The following is a 16,650-nucleotide window of genomic DNA, read 5'->3' on the forward strand; positions in this document are numbered from 1 at the left end:
ACTGACAGCAAAATGGCCTGAGGACGAAGGCAGGGCCTCAACTCTTCACTGTTGTGAGTACTTAAAGAAAGGTAAAAAAAAGGAAATTTCTAGCTATTCGACAAGTTAAAAGCAAAGTGACTGGATTAAAATGACTTACTTTAGACAAATGCAGTGTGATCACTGTAGGCTCTGGCTTTTCTTCTAAGCAGGGAACACCCTCCCTAAGTAAACCCATCAAAAGATACAGCTTTAAAAAATTTTTTTTACTGTTTGCTTATTTTTGAGAGAGTGAGACACAGTGCGAGTGGGGGAGGAACAGAGACAGGGAGACACAGAAATGGAAGCAGACTCCAGGCTCTGAGCTGCCAGCACAGAGCCCGACGCGGGGCTCGAACCCATGAACCGTGAGATCATGACCTGAGCTGAAACCAAGGCTAGGACGCTCCACCAAGTGAGCCACCCAGGTGTCCCTAAAAGATACAAATTTTAAATAGGAAAATATTTGGGGGCCTCCAGCTCTGCCTCTGAACCCCCAAGCCCTGCTGGGTGACCTTATCCTCTTGAGCCTCAGTTTCTCAATCTGGAAGATGGGATAATGGTGTGAACTTCACAGGCTCCCTGAGACCCCTAGGACCCCACGTGTGGCCATTCAGCCCCGTGCCCGGCACATGCCAGCCCTCAGCTAACGGCAGCTGGGGCTCCTACGTACGCACTTGACTGTGAGCAGACCTTTAACTCGACAGAGCCGGGGTGAATGCCGCCGGGGGATGCAAAACAGGACGCGGAGTCAGGGCTTTGTCGGTGCCCTGGCGGGCAGCCTGTCCCAAGACTGCCGTATGCTTTGGTGACGAACAACGAACACCGCTCCCCGCCTTCGCCTCGTATGTCCGTGGTTCCCTTCACGCCACGACTCACTCCACACTCGGGGGCCTGGTGAATCTACAAATATTTTTACGGTGTGGCTTTACCTAATCAGCCCTCCTACCGGCCTGCGGCACTATGTCTGACGTATGGCACAGCGTCTATTTCTGGGGCTTCGAGAGCCTGCCGCAGGCACTCTCAGGAAGTCAAATTTGCTGTTTGAGACATTCACCAGTCGAGTGGCCCGACTTCAGAAGGAAAAAGTGCAAGCAGCAATTATTGTATTTTCCTCACTACCTGCAATCCTTGGGGTTTCCTTGGGGAGGGGCTTCCCTGCTGGAAGAAGAAAACGTTTTGAGGACAGAAGTCTCTGCAAAGGATTGGTACTCAATGTGTCACATGACCATTTTCTACTCAAGCATTTCTCCAAGAGGCCACGGAGCTCAGTGCTCTGTGGTCAGGGTGGATTCAGGTTTTGGGGGGCCCTTAAAGAAAAGTAATGCAGCATTATGAATTTTTGTTTTTAAAATTTTTTTTAACATTCATTTTTTGATAGAGACAGACGTGAGTAGGGGAGGGTCAGAGAGAGGGAGACACAGAATCGGAAATAGGCTCCAGGCTCTGAGCTGTCAGCACAGAGCCCGACGCGGGGCTCGAACACACGGACCCTGAGATCATGAACGGAGCCGAAGTTGGACGCCCAACCGACTGAGCCACCCAGGCGCCCCGAATTTTTGTTTTTTAAATCAGATGCTGGGCTTTGTAAGAAACACACACACACACACACACACACAGAGCAGGAGTCCTGACACATCAGCTTTGAGGCCTCAGGGGTGAGGCCATCCCTGGACATCCTAGGATAATTTTTAGGAGAGGAGACCAACCAAACATGGATAGGAAAATGGTGGGTTAACATTAAATCCGTTTTGACAGTTTTTACTCGGTTTTGATTTTTTTTTAAGCTATATACAACTTATCAAAGTCACAAATTCAGAAACTCAATTCTTCATTAAAGTTTTATATTTTTTTAAGTTTACTTATTTTGAAAGAGAGCAAGTGGGGGAGGGGGAGAGGGAGAGCGAGAATCCCAAGCAGGCTCCCCACTATCCACGCAGAGTCGAACCCATGAACCGTGGAGATCATGACCTGAGCCCCTCATTTTTTAATGCAACTTACAAAACTTATTAGGTCTATGTTTAAAGCCTGCAGGTTTAAATGGCCACTTTTAAGGGGCCTTTGCACTGGAGGTATTTACCTCTCCCCCCCAACCCCTGCCCCATGGGATCCTAGGCTCTCGGGCACCTTCATTTTCTGAGAGGCAGGGGCAAAGGGTGCTGCCTCCCACACCCCTCACAGACTGCGGTGCTGGGGGCCTCGCCCAGCAGACCCCAGTCAGTGCCTTTCGCCAAACTCAACCCTAAGGAAGCAAAAGCTCCTTTCCCTACTCAGAAACCCCAGCATAGCCCACAGCCCCCCAGGTGTGCCCAGGTATCAGAGAGCACCCCCCCCCCAGGGTCACTCGGGAACCCCCTGGCAGTGTGGGGACGGTGCTAGGGACCAGATCACAGCCCAGGGCTGCTCATCCTTCTGCCCTAGGAGGGTGGGCAGGAAAGCCCGTGGGACCGAAAACCTGCCCAATCACCCTTTTCCGGGTCCTGAGAGACAGATTAGGATCAGGCAAAGTGGGTTTGGGAGGGGCTTTTCAAGCAGGCCTGTTTGCATAGAACACTGTGGCCTGTCACCTCCTTCCTGCTGGGCAGGGCTGTCACCATGTGCAGCTGACGCTACCCTCCCAGCAGAGACTAGGAAATTAGGGAGCAGGGGCTTTGGTGGTGGGAATTATACATGCCCACTGCGGATGGTAAGGGTCCTCAGACGGCAGACGAGGGCGACTGAGGTCCTGAGACCACTCGCAAGAAATGTCCACAACTTCCTTACAGAGGCATCTCAGCACTGAGCGCCTCCACTTACGAGCTGTGTGACTCAGGCACAGGTACACGACCTCGCTGAGCCTCCCGTCTGTAAAATGGGGAGAACAGGTGTTCCTACCACTGCTTCCTGTGGGGTTTTTATGAGGCTCAAGTAACATGCTCCGGCTACGCAGCACAGAAAACATGCTCAGATAATAACAGCTTACATCGGTGAGCAGTTCCTACGAGCCAGGCCCCAGATAAATTTCTTTCCCGGGAATATGTACACCCTCTGGAGGGAAACGGTATTAACAACAACGGGTCTCACGTACACCATGCTTCATGGCGTATAAAGGGAACTTTGGTAGTCCTGGGGTGCCTGGAGGGCTCAGTTGGTTAAGCCTCCGATCTTTAGTTCATGAGTTTGAGCCCCACATTGGGCTCTGTGCTGACAGCTCAGAGCTTGGACCCTGCTTCAGATTCTGTCTGTCTCTCTCTCTCTCAGCCCCTCCCTCCCTCCCTCTCCCTCTCAAAAATAAACATTAAAAACAATTTTAAAGAATTTTGGTAGTTCTTATACTCACTTTTGCCTCATTACTTTGGTCTCATTCATTCATTCATTCATTCAACCGGCCAGTTGTACCCCCGAGCATCTAGAACGTTACCAGCCCCGAACTGAGCACTAGGCCCAAGAAAAAAAAGCCCCAGTTCCCACCCTGCACGGGGCCAGCTGTCTATTAGGGACACAGTTGCAATTCTGTAAGTGGCAGGTTGGGGCACCCCCGGGAGGAGGCCATGGGAGGACAGGAGGTAGGGGGGTTATCCTGCAGGACGTGGTGTCCACACTGAGACCTCAGCAAAGCAAAAGCCAGCATCTAAAGACCTTGGTGGACCCCAGCTAGAGTACGGATGTCACCTTAAAGGCACAGGGGAGCCCCAAAAGCTGGAGCAAGGGCTGCTCACTGGGTCTCGGCAGATGCGCAAAGGGTGAGGTGTGCGGTAGTCCTGGGGGTGGGCAGGCAGAGCCGAGGGCTCGTATTCCCACGCCCTGGCCTAGCCCACGAGTGGGAGGTAGGAGTCTCCGTGCCTGAGAGGGTGCAGCCTCCACCCATAGAACCCGGGGGGCCCACTGGGCACCATCCTCCGTGCTGGGGAGGCCGACCTGCCCACGACCACCCATGCTTGTTGGAAATGCAGAGTCTCGGGCCCGGCTCCAGACCCGTGAATCAAATCCTGCCTTTGAACCAGGCTCCCAGGTGATTCACACGCACATTCACAGCCAGCGTCCCACAGGGAGGCGAACTGGAGTCACCCCATGCGGCTACAGAGAAGATGTGCGGGGCCCAGGGAGCCTGACGGGGTGCTGACCGGGTCGGGGTCATCGTCCAGGCAGACTTGGCTGAAGAAACGTTGCTAAGGCCCAACAGCCGGGACGGGTTTAGTCAGAGGGATGTGAGGCCAGGGAGGGAGGCCGCGGGCCTGAGGGGAGTGGAGGAGGTTGGGAATACCACACAGACTGACGTCTGAGGCCAGGGGGCGGGAGAGCGGGTCAGTGGCAGAGAGAAAGGCAGCTGCATTTGCTGAGTGAGCACTTAACTGTGCCCCGGGGCACCGTGCTGGCCGCCCGGGGGCCGGGGGCCCTGCGACCCCCAGTGAAATGCAGAGTCTCAGGCCCCACCCACCTGCTGAGGCCGAGCCTGCATTAGGAACATTCTCGAGTGATCCACACACACACGCTCAAGCTGGGAAAGAATGTGTGCAGGTCACAGTGCTTCAGTTCGTCCTTGCAGAGGCCTCGAAGGGGCCGCTGGGCAACACCGGGCTCGGATGCTAGACCCTCAAAGTGGGAGGGGCTCCGAGGGCCTCACAGCCCCCTCCCCACACAGCACCTGTGCTCCCGCTTCCACTCCCGCCCCACGGTCAGACATCTGCTAACAGGCATCTCAAGGTGGGTCCCCGAGACCTCACCAACCGTGGGGAGGATGGCAGCCGGGCTGCCCAACCGGCTCAAAGTGGGATCTTCCCGCATGGCACCTGCTTACGTTCCGCACCCAAATCACTTTACGGATGAGGACGGAGGCTCAGAGACAGAGAGCAACTAACGCAAACACACACAGCCCCTCCTATACAGGAGGCCGATGCAAACGGTTTCTCAAGTCTGGGTTTTTGCCTCTGTTTCCCCCAAGTCTGGAAATTAAACACACTAATTTCCAAGTCTGGAAATTAGACTCCCAGGTGTCCGGCCAAGGTGTGCCCACCCGGCCCTGGGAAAGCACTCCAGTCTGCACCCCGGCTGATGGCCCAGCCCCGCTCCATCACTGCTCTGGGAAAAACCAATTTGCATCTCTAGCCCTGGCCACGGTGACCGGCTCCAACTCGGACATGGAACGCTCTCGGAGCCGATGAGAAGCCAGGTGACTTTCCCCTGGGCTCACTCCCTCTCCTTCACGGGGCTTACCCAGGTGTCACGGACAGAATTGACCACAACACTCCTAACTGGCTTTAATTCTGCCTTGGATACAATCAAACAGACAGGAGGCCACAGGAACCAAGAGATCACCAGAATCTAAGCTCTGGAAACGGATGCTTTGAAACCATGACGCGTGGGATCGACAACATGCTCTTGTTTAGACAGACCAAGGAAAGTGATCATTGTTTCTGTCAATTTCCATAAAGCTTAGGTGAAATTCTAGTCCGTTGGCTAAGAAGAAGGACGTTTCCCTGGGTTATTAAAGGTTATTAAGTATTATTTTTAAATTTTAATATTTTTAATATTATTAAATTATTATTAAGTATTATTAAATGTTGGAAGTTCAAAGACTGTAACCTGAAGACCTTGCACATTTATTTTAGGAAACTCCATCTGTTTGAAAGTCTGTGGTAGAACGCTGTTTACTGTGCGTCGGGGACCCCGCTTGCTACACTTCAACTCGAAGCTTCCTCCCCCCCAACTGTGCAACGACCAAACATGCTAACTAGGATCGCTCACTAACCTAGTTCTATAGAACTCAACCAGCATGGAAGACTGAACACACTCTCTCTTGGGGTAAGGAGGACAGTTTAGGGCATTGCTCCTCATAAAGAAATAACCTGGGGCGCCTGGGTGGCTCAGTCGGTTGGGTGTCTGACTTCGGCCCAGGTCATGACCTCACAGTCTGTGAGTTCGAGCCCTGCGTCGGGCTCTGTGCTGACAGCTCAGAGCCCGGAGCCTGCTTCAGGTGCTGTGTCTCCCTCTCTCTCTGCCCCTCCCCAGCTCATGCTCGTACTCTGTCAAAAATAAACTTAAAAACCAATTAAAAAAAAAAAAAAAGAGAGAATGAACCTACCCAGCTTCTAAAAGATCAACATTAAACATGCAATGTAGGGGGGCACCTGGGTGGCTCAGTCGGGTGAGCATCTGACTTTAGCTCAGGTCATGATCTTACGGCTTGTGAGTTCAAGCCCCGAGTCGGGCTCCGTGCTGACAGCTCAGAGACTGGAGCCTGCTTCCGGTTCTGTGTCTCCCTCTGTCTCTGCCCCTCCCCCACTCATGCTCTGTCTCTCAAAAATAAACATTTAAAAAAAAATTTTTTAAAGGCAATGTAGGATGGCCAGTCTGACTTCTGTCAAGAAATCAGTCTGCTGCCCGCCATCTTGCCTGAGGCCGGAACTAACAACAGAGAGGAAGCAGAGTGAAGAGACCTTCAACGAGGTCTTCAAGTTACGTATACCTGAGATTCTAAGCACAGAGGCCAGGAGCATGTCCCATTTGAGGAAGCCAGGGCAGGGTACACGTGGCTGACTGGCCCCCTGTCTTCACTCTAGACAGACATTCCTGATGCCAACAAGTATGGCTCTAGAACATCTTATCTAGAGGGACCAAAAGAATGACAACTGCAAGTTTGCCACAGGAAATGGGGCCACCCAGGGGCTCTTCCAGAGTCATGCTGAACTCAGGGAAAGAGAGAGAAGAGAAATCCTCAAGGGCCATGTTGCTGCCCAAGGCCCAAACCCAACTGCAGATCTTACCGAATGGTGGGCTGGTCTCCACTCAGCTGCTTAAACCTCCGGTGGAGCTGCTCGATCTGGTCTGAGGAGACTGGGAAACAGGGGAGGGAGGGAGAGAAAGAGAGAGAGAAGACATCACTGACCGCTGAACTTGAGCCACCAGCAGGAGGCTGGTGACATTCTCCCACACTTCCCAGGCGGGCAACACCGACCACCACCAGACGAAGAAACCGACAAAGGGCGTCCCATTCTTCCTGGCAGTGCACCCCTGGGGTCATTACCTCCGATCCCCCGGCAAGACAGCCTGTGCTACGAACGGCAGCTGCCGGGACAGCACGAAAGTGAACCAGCTCATTTTCCCCTTCCCCCTAAAGGGATCACATCCGTGTGACTTCTTCCCCTCCTGCTCCCGAAGACAGGGGTTTTCCTAGCTGAGCAAGGGGCTTCATACGGTCACGTACGGAGAGACAGAGGGGCAGGGCAAAGGGGTTGGGCTGCTGCTGGAAGTCACTTGGGAGACACGTAGTAGGACGCGGAAGGAGAATCTGGTGCAGCAAGGGGACTGGAAGGAGAAGAAAGAGAATTTTGATCATTGCGCTGTGGAGGACGTATTTAGATCTTCCCAGTAGTTCTAGAAAACCTTAAGTACAGTTTTTCGTAATTACCATTTCGGGCTGGCGGGCCAGCGTGTCTTCCCCGGTAAGACAGGGCCTTGCACGTTCCGGGTTTCATAAGGGCTCCGCCCCCACGAGGGCCTGTTTCATGAAGCACACAGTATGACACCCGGACCTGCATTCTCTCCCCTCATCCACGACACATCCTGCATAAGGGAGCAGATGTGCTTTTCTCTGTGGGATAATTTGCAAACTGCAGCTCAGAGCACTCGAGACCGCACGACCGGTGACTGGTGGAGTGGGGTCCATCTCCTGACCCCGCCTTCAACCTGCCTTCACTCGGTATCGCCTGCCCGCCCACATATCCTGGTGCTCCAAGGCCTTGAGGGCCGGTTCCCGGGGACTATACACGGTTCAGGCAAAACTTTCCAAATAGGGGCTGGGCTGAGAAACAGCCATCCCCCCTCCCCCTGGCTCCTCCCGGCATTTCCCATGCCCTATTATAAATGTCTTTTCTTGTTCCAGAGACAGCTAATTTCTGGGACCAGCTGGTCATCTCATTTGCTGTTGGGTTTTTTCCAAGTATTAAAAGAAAAAAATATTTTTTTTTTTACTTTAGAGAGAGAGAGAGAGTGTGTGCGTGCATGAGGGGGGAAAGGGGCAGAGGGAGAGAGAATCCCAAGCAGTCTCCACGCTCAGCACGGAGCCCAACGTGGGGCTCGATCCCACGACCCTGGGATCATGACCTGAGCCGAAATCAAGAGTCAGACACTCAGCCGACTGAGCCACCTAGGCACCCCCTTTTTAAGTAATTTAAGTAATTTCTATACCCAATGCAGGGCTCAAACTACAACCCCAAGATCAAGAGTCACATGCTCCACCGACTGAGCTAGCCAGGTGTCCTCCTCATCTTTCTTGGGGTGGGGTGGGGGGGGGTCTCAGGCTCAGGTTGTATCACTTTAAGAATACATAGCTCAAGGGCTCCTGGGTGGCTCAGTCAGTTGAGCGTCTGACTTCGGCCCAAGTCATGATCTCACGGTTTGTGAATTCGAGCCCCACATCGGGCTCACTGCTGTCTGTGCAGAGCCTGCTTCAGATCCTCTGTCCCCCTCTCTCTGCCCCTCCCCTGCTTGTGCTCTTCCCAAAGTAAATAAGTATTTTTTAAAAAAAGAATCTATAGCTCAGAATTCTCCAGCCTCCCTAGAAGCTGTTGGTGAGGAAATACCCCTTAGGACGGCCAACAGCTGTGAAGGGTTCTCCGTGTACCAGAGGCACATCACACATTAGTGCACCTGTTCCCCATGGCACCCTGGGATAGGGCTGTATTCCCATTACAGATGTAGAAACTGACTCTTGGAAAAGTGGGATGACCGTGAGGGGCAATAACCACCTTTCTGGAGGAGGACATGGCCATTCCTATCATGAGTGTATCAGCAAGGACATCTGAATACTCTACAGGGCTGAGCGATTGCAGTCCTGGGTACACATCCAACAGAAATGCACACTTGCGCTCGTCAGAAGAGGTACAGAAAAGAAGGAGAGGTTCACAGCAGTGCGGTTCCAACAGCCCTAGACTGGAACCTATCCAAATGCCCGACAACGGCAGAATCAACTGTTGAGGCGCAGTCTACTCAAGCAATGGAATAGTATACAGCAAGGAAAGCGAGCAGACGGTGCGTGCCATAACTTGGGTGAGCTTCAGAAACATAAAATCAAGGAAAAGAAGTCAGATGCGAAAGAGCAAGTACGTTAGGATTCCATTTAAATGGAGCTCGAAAACGGGTAAAAACTCCTCTGTAGTGTCAGAAGTCGGGATGGAAAGGCTGCGCACGGTAAGATTCTACTATAGGACCTCCTGGAAAAGGCAAAACCGCGGAGACACGAGAAAGTCTCCGTGTCCGAGTCTGGGGATGAGGAATGAACAGGCAGAGCACAGAGGGTTTCCGGGGCGGTTAAACTATCCTGTGGGTCCCATCGTGACGGACACACGTCGCTGAACATACGTCCAAACCTGCAGAAGGTGCACCACCACAGGTGAACCCTAATGTGAACAATGGACTCCGGGCGATAATGAGGTGTCGATACAGGTTCATCGACTGTATAAAACGTACCACACTGGTGGGGGCCACGGGTAAGGCGGGAGGCTATGGCACGTGTCGGGGTGAGGGCATAGGCAAAAACTAACTTCCTCTGAATTTTGCTATGAACCTATCTAAGACTTGTCTGATAATAGAAATGACAAGGTGGTGCCTGGGTGGCACAGAGAGTTGAGTGTCCGACCCTTGATATCGGCTCGGGTCATGATCCCAGGGTCATGGGAGCAAGCCCCACGTCAGGCTCCACATAGGGGTGAGCATGGGGCCTGCTGGAGATTCTCTCTCTCTCTCTCTCTCTCTCTCTCTCTCTCTCTCCCCCCCCCCACTCATGCACTCTCTAAAAGAAAAAAAAGAGTTTAAAAAATATAATAAAAATGATGATGATGTTGTCTTATTTTTTTAAAAAAGAGAAGTCAGAATAGTGGTTGCTCCCGAATGGGGAGTAGTGATTTGAATGGGGCGTGAGGGGCACCTCTGGGTAGTGGGAATATTCTATTTCTTCATCCACGTTCAGGTTACACACACGTGTGCTCAGCAAGGACACGGAACTCTATGCTCACAGGTGATGTACTTTTCTGTACCTGATATTACGATAAAAGGTTTACCCGAAAATTTCAGTGATTCTACCTGGCAGGAAAAAATAAATCCAACGAGTACAAAAGACGAATACATAAATGTGTCCACCCGTGGATTCTTAACAGCTTAAAAAATGGACTCGACCTAAGTGCTCACCCAAAGCAGATTGGTCAAATATTTTACGGAATGCTTAGCCAATTAAAAAAAAAAAAAAAAAAAAAAAGGAAGCTGCTTTTGAGGAGTGACAGTTATATATCGGACATGAAAATACGTTCCACAGAGAATGTTTAAAAGTCAGGGCGCCTGGGTAGCTCAGCTGAGGGTCCCACTCTTGATATCAGCTCAAGTCATGATCTCATGGTTTGTGAGTTCGAGCCCTGTCAATGCAAAGCCTGCTTGGGATTCCGTGTGTGTGTGTGTGTGTGTGTGTGTGTGTGTGTGTGTCGCTCAAAATGAACTTTAAAAATGTTTCAAACAGCTTGCTATGGGGCGCCTGGCTGGCTCAGCGGGTAGAGCCTGCCCCTCTCAGTTTTGGGGTTGTGAGGTCAAGCCCCACACTGGGCATGGACCTTCCTTAAAACACAACCGCCTGCTACAAAAATAGCATGACCTCATGCTGGGGAAAACATGTAGATATACACAAATGCATAGAAGTAATGAAAGAAAATTCGGACTCCCTTTCCCCAAAATAATAACAGCAATTGTCTTTCTCAGTAGAGGGATTAAAGGCTTTGTTTTGGTTTCATTCATCTATATCTTCTAAATTTCCTCTAATACACAATGCATATTTATTAGTCATGTAATGAGTATTTGAGGCACACAATATGGTAGCACATGGGACAGCCGAAGGATCTCGAAAATATTGCTACTGATGAATCATCTGTTAGCTGAGTACCATGTCCTGGGCACACGTGGTCTTATTTAACCCTTACCATGACCGTATAATGGAAGGACTGCTCCCATTTTCCAGAAGAGCAAACTGAGGATCTGAGGGGTTAGGTGACTTGAAGGTCAGGCCCTAAACTTGAAAGGGAGGCCCACGATTTAAGCTCAGTTTGTCTGGCAGAACGTGTGCGGTTTTCTGCTCGTGGGTTACCGATCAAAGGCAGCCCAGCTCTCAACCGCAGATCAAAAAAAAAAAAAAAACCCAAAAACAAAAACACAAAAAACAAAAGCCCACGGACGAGAAATAACCATAGAAATTGCAGCCACACGTGTGCTCCTAACATTGCATGAATCCATTTATAGGAGATGCTCAGGTAGGCAAATCCAAACTAGACCAGGGCTTGCCTGGGGCTAGGCAAGGATGGGGAGTCATGCTGATAGGTACTGAGCCTCTTGGGGGAGGGCGGGAGGGAGGGGAGGAAAATGTTCCAAAGTTAGATCGTGAGGGACGCCCAGCCCTGTGAGTATACTAAAACCCGAGTACGCTTTGAATGGATGAGATGTAGGGAACGTGTTACGTCTCAAAAGCGCCATCAGGAAAATGAATTACGTGCCTAATCCCGGGAACCACAGCAGTCCACGTCAATTGAGCACTGACTGTGTCAAGGGCACTGTGTCAGCCCTACTCACACAACCCTCTCGTCAATCCTATCGGCTAGGGATGGTGCGTACCCCCATTCTAGAGACGGGAACACCGAGACGTGCCCACGCTCACACAGACAAGAGGTGGTGGGCACGCCAGAAATCAGAGACCAGGTTTGTCTAATGAAATTCCGGCGAACTGCATCCAAAGCGCACGCACGGGTGCCCACACCCTTCCCTGTCGTGCCTGACTAAAAGCAGAGGGATGAGGAAAACAGCCTCCCATCTCTGGTCCCCTGTCTTCGGCACCCAAATCCCCTGAGCCAAGAGCTCAGAGCTCAACTCGGGGAAGCCTCCCCGGGCTCAGGGACTGGGAGAAGGAACATCCGAGGCCTCACAAACTGACTTCTGAAGACCTCACACGCTCTCAGGTCCCGGGGTCCCCCAGAGGATGTGTCCTGTGGGCACCTACACCTGTGTGCGGAGCGCCCTCGGGGGCTCCAAGGACGGAAGCTCTTCTAGTCTCCCTGTTCCTCCCTCAGCCTTTCTCCAGGTCCCCAGGCGGTCACGGGTGCCATGGAGACAAGAGGCAGAGTCACTCGGGTGCCTGGCACGTTGACCTCGTTATCTTTGGTTTTAGATTTCAGCCTGAGGGTTGAGGTCACACCCTTCCACAGGCTGGTGGGAGTTTAACTGGCCCAATCTGTGTGTGTGTGTGTGTGTGTGTGTGTGTGTGTGTGTGTGTGTAGTCCAAGCTGGGACCGGAGGTGTGAAATTGTGTAAAATACACACCAGCTTCCAAAGACTTAGTACAAAAAAGAATGCACACAGTCTCCATAATTTTTATATTGGTCACACATTGAAATATTTTAGAAGTAAAATATTAACATTAACTGTATCTTGTTTCTTTTCTAAACATGGCTACTACAGGGGCGGTGCCTGGGTGGCTCAGTCAGTTAAGCGGCCGACTTAGGCTCAGGTCACAATCTCTCGGTTCGTGGGTTCGAGCCCCGCGTCGGGCTCTGTGCTGTCGGCTTGGAGCCTGGCGCCTGCTTCGGATTCTGTGTCTCCCCGTCTCTCTGCCCCTCCCCCCCTGCTCGTGCTTTCCCTCAAAAATAAACATTACAAAATTTTTTTTAAAGCATGGCTACTAGAAAACGTAGAATTACATATGTAGCTTCTGAAAACATTTAGGATTATTCCGCCTTGCATTATAATTTGCGCTGGACAGTGCTGGTATCTGCTTTTAACCAGCAACTTGATCCCTAGGAACAAATACTGAGGAACTGAGACGACTGTACAGAGATAAACAGGTAACCGTCATCATCCTGGCCTGTTTAAAACAGTAAAAAACTGGGTCACCTGGGTGGCTCGGTCAGTTAAGCACATGACTCTTGACTTCAGCTCATGATCTAACTGGGAGACAGAGCCCAGCGTCGGGCTCTGCACTGACAGCGTGGAGCCTGCTTGGGATTCTCTCTCTCCCCCTCCCCTGCTCATGTGCACGTGCCCGCTCTCTCTCTCCGTCCCTCTCTCTCTCAAAATAAACTCATGGGACACCTGGGTGGTTCAGTGGCTTAAGTATCTGATTCTTGATTTCAGCTCAGGTCACGATCTCATGGTTAGCGGGTACCAGCCCTGCGTCAGGCTTCGTGCAGAGCCTGCTATGGATTCTCGTGTGCTCTCGCTCTTTATCTGCCCCTCCCCTGCTTGCATGCTCTCTCTCAAAATAAACTTTAAAAAAAATCTATAAATAAGTATGTAAATAAGCAAACTTTAAAATTGGGGAAGTGGTGAGCTATAAGGAAACGGGTTGAAATAAATCCTGGTACATCCCAAAGGCAGTATACTACCGAGCCTTAAGAAACATTTTTAAAATATTTAGGGGAGCCTGGGTGGCTCAGTTGGCTAAGGATCCGATCTCAGCTCAAGTCATGACCCCGGGTTTGAGCCCCGCTGTGCAGACAGCTCAGAGCCTGGAGACTGCTTTGGATTCCGTCTCCGTCTCCCTCTCTGCTCCTCCCTCGTTCACACTCCGTCTCTCCCTCTCTCTCAAAAATAAACATTAAAAAAATTTTTTTTAAATATTTAGAACACAGAAAAATTTTCATGGGATATCGCTACAGGGAAAGACCAACAGGCCACAAGATCTCACGTACATGAAAGTCCGTAATGATACAGTTGTGTGCACAGGAAAAAAATAGGAAAGGATGAACAAAATAGCACAGTGCTTCCAGGCGGCAGGTTTACAGCACATCCCTCTCTTCCTCTTGTCCCTTATCTTTGCTGATCGGTCCCTTAACTTTTCTGTAATTATCAGAGATGCCTTGTATAATCTTCAATTTCAACGTTGATGGCTAGGATGAAAAATAAAACCTACAGTAACAAGTGCCGGTGAGACTGCGGAGAAACTGACATCCTCGTGCGCTGCTGATGGGAATGTCACACGGTGCAGCCACCGTGGGACACAATTCCGTGGATCCTCAATAAATTAAAGATTCACCACGTAATCCAGAAATCTTCCTCCCAAATACGTACCCGAGATACCTGAAAACCACGTCCACACAAAAACCCATAAACGAGCATTCACAGCGGCACCATTCACAATAGCCTAGAGGGAACAACGCAAACGCCCAACGATAGACGAAACTATAAACAAAACGTGGTCTGTCCATACAGTGGCGTAGGATTCGGTCACAAGTGGAACGAAGCGTGGACACATGCTCCAACATCCATGAACCCTGAATACATAATGCCAAGGAGAGAAGCCGGACGCAGCCACGTATCGTAGGATTCCGTGTATGTGAAACGTCCAGAGTAGGCAAATCTCGCCACAGAAAGTAGATTACGGGGTTGCCAGGGTTCGGGGTCGAGAGAATGTGGAGTGATGCGGACATGGGGTTTCTGCCTGGTCCTGGCCTCCCCTGTCGGGCTGTGGGAGCCACCTTACAGCCTCGCTGTGCTGAGCAAGGGGTCACCGGGCAGGAGGAGGGTCGCGTAGACCAGGAGGTCAGAGACAACCCTCAAGGAGGTGGAGGCAGGAGCCCGGGTGGAGGCAGGAGACCCAGAAAAGGGGCATGAAATCCCTCACGAGGCCCAGCCTCCCTCATCTGACTCTGGAGGAGATCGAGCATCAGCCTTCACCACACCCACTATGGGGTGGCCAGGATCACTTGAGCCTGTATCCCCGGAGCCCGAGTCTGGTGGCAAAGGGCACCTAAAATAGCGCTTGGTCCTTCCCAAATCCACGCTGGCTCCCAGGGGTGCGGGGAGACCTGACTGACTCCCTCTGAGGGATGCTGTTCACTAAGAGACATTTACTGGGTGCCCGGTAGATGCTGGGGGTACAGACACGAGCAGAGCCCTTATCTACTGGAAACGCACGTCACCTCCCTGGGGTCCAGGGTAAGAAACGTGGTGTCAGCTTGCTAAGGAGCACCCCATAGGGAGCTGATGCCCTATGGGATCCTGAAAGCTGAGGGCCAGGCCGGGGAGGGCAGAGCTCAGGAAGCCCCGGGTTCTTCAGCCCGGGCAGAAGGCAGGCTGAGGACAGCGGAGAAAGGAGGTAAGTAGCGGCAGTCACACATACTGAACTCAAGCATTCAGACCTCACCCTGAGTTTACATAGGATGCTAAGGGAAGGGACAAGATCGCATGTGCCTGGTGACAGAATGGAGGGTGGATGCAAAGGACAGGATGTAGGGAACCCGCTGAGGGGTTGGCAGGTGTAGCCGTCCGGGGGTGGGGGTGGGGGTGGGGGTCTCAAAACGCAGTTGCAAGGACAAGGGCGACTGACATTATGCACCTGATCTCTCCAGGGGCTCTGCAGGAGCCACCCTGCCTCCCCGTCTCCCCAGCCGTGCCGCCCTGGATGCAGACCCCAGGACGCCCAGTGGCATCACTGGGAAGGTCTCGGTGGCTTCCAGGGCCCCCAAAGCTCTCCGGCTTGCCATGTCCTGACAGACCGGCCAGGACTCAACCCAAGCACCAGCCAAAGTCCCCAAATACAGAGGTGAGCCAGGCCAGAAAGAAAGGTGAGCTAACAACATCTCTGCCAAAAGCTGCTGGCTCGGTCCCCAGCTTCCCGTCCCACTCAACTGTCCCCGCCTCCCCCGGAATACAGAGATCACAAGAGCACCACCCTCCTGAAGCTGTCCACGCCCCGGAAAACAATCAGAGTCGCAGACACGCCATGCGCGATCCCCGGAGGGTAGAGACACCCAAGCGTGCATCGAGTGGTCGACGGATGAACCAAACGGGGTAGCTCTACGCAGCCCCACATCATCCTACCACAGAAAGGAAGGAAGCACGGACACCTGCTGCAGCACAGACGACCTTGAGAACAGGATGCCAAGCACCCAAGGCCACCGCTATAGCCTGCCATTTACACGGAGCATCCAAAAAGGCGAGTCCAGGGGCGCCTGGGTGGCGCAGTCGGTTGAGCGTCCGACTTCAGCCAGGTCACGGTCTCGCGGTGCGTGAGTTCGAGCCCCGCATCGGGCTCAGGGCTGATGGCTCAGAGCCTGGAGCCTGTTTCCGATTCTGTGTCTCCCTCTCTCTCTGCCCCTCCCCCGTTCATGCTCTGTCTCTCTCTGTCCCAAAAATAAATAAACGTTGGAAAAAAAAAAATTCAAAAAGGCGAGTCCACGGGTTCAGAAAGTAGATTTGTGGTTGCCACGGGCTGTGCGCGGGGGGATTTCAGGGGCAGCTAATGGGCACGAAGTTTCTTTTGGGGGGGGGGGAGGCGGTGAGGATGCCCTGGAACTGATGGCCGCACAACACCGTGGATGCGCTTAACTAAGCCAGCGAACTGTAGGTTCAAAAATGGTGACTATGGGAAGTTTTAGGTTGTGTGAGTCTTTCCCCAATTAAATAAAAAAAATCAGGGGCGCCTGGGTGGCTCCGTGGGTTGGGCGTCCGACTTCGGCTCGGTTCGTGATCTCGGGGTTCGTGAGTTCAAGCCCCACATGGGGCTCTGTGCTGACAGCTTGGAGCCTGGAGCCCGCTTCGGGTTCTGTGCCTCCCTCTCTCTCTGCCCCTCACCCACTCACGTTCTGTCTCTGTCTCTCTCAAAAATAAACATTAAAAAAATAAACA

At 52.1% G+C, this 16,650-nt stretch overlaps 1 protein-coding gene across 1 annotated transcript in view; it reads right to left on the reverse strand.

The window, feature by feature from the left end:
- The window catches only part of TESC (tescalcin), a 51,437-nt gene that overhangs the window by 20,084 nt on the left and 14,703 nt on the right, over nucleotides 1-16,650 (reverse strand). The window contains exon 2 of the mRNA XM_047088158.1: nucleotides 6,762-6,831. Within this exon, the coding sequence (XP_046944114.1) occupies nucleotides 6,762-6,831 (70 nt within the window). The remainder of the gene's footprint in view (nucleotides 1-6,761; nucleotides 6,832-16,650) is intronic.

The sequence above is a fragment of the Lynx rufus genome, unplaced genomic scaffold (assembly GCF_022079265.1).
Source record: "Lynx rufus isolate CCGP_SWC_20201006 ecotype Redwood Valley unplaced genomic scaffold, mLynRuf1.p SCAF_24, whole genome shotgun sequence".
Lineage (NCBI taxonomy): Eukaryota > Metazoa > Chordata > Mammalia > Carnivora > Felidae > Lynx > Lynx rufus.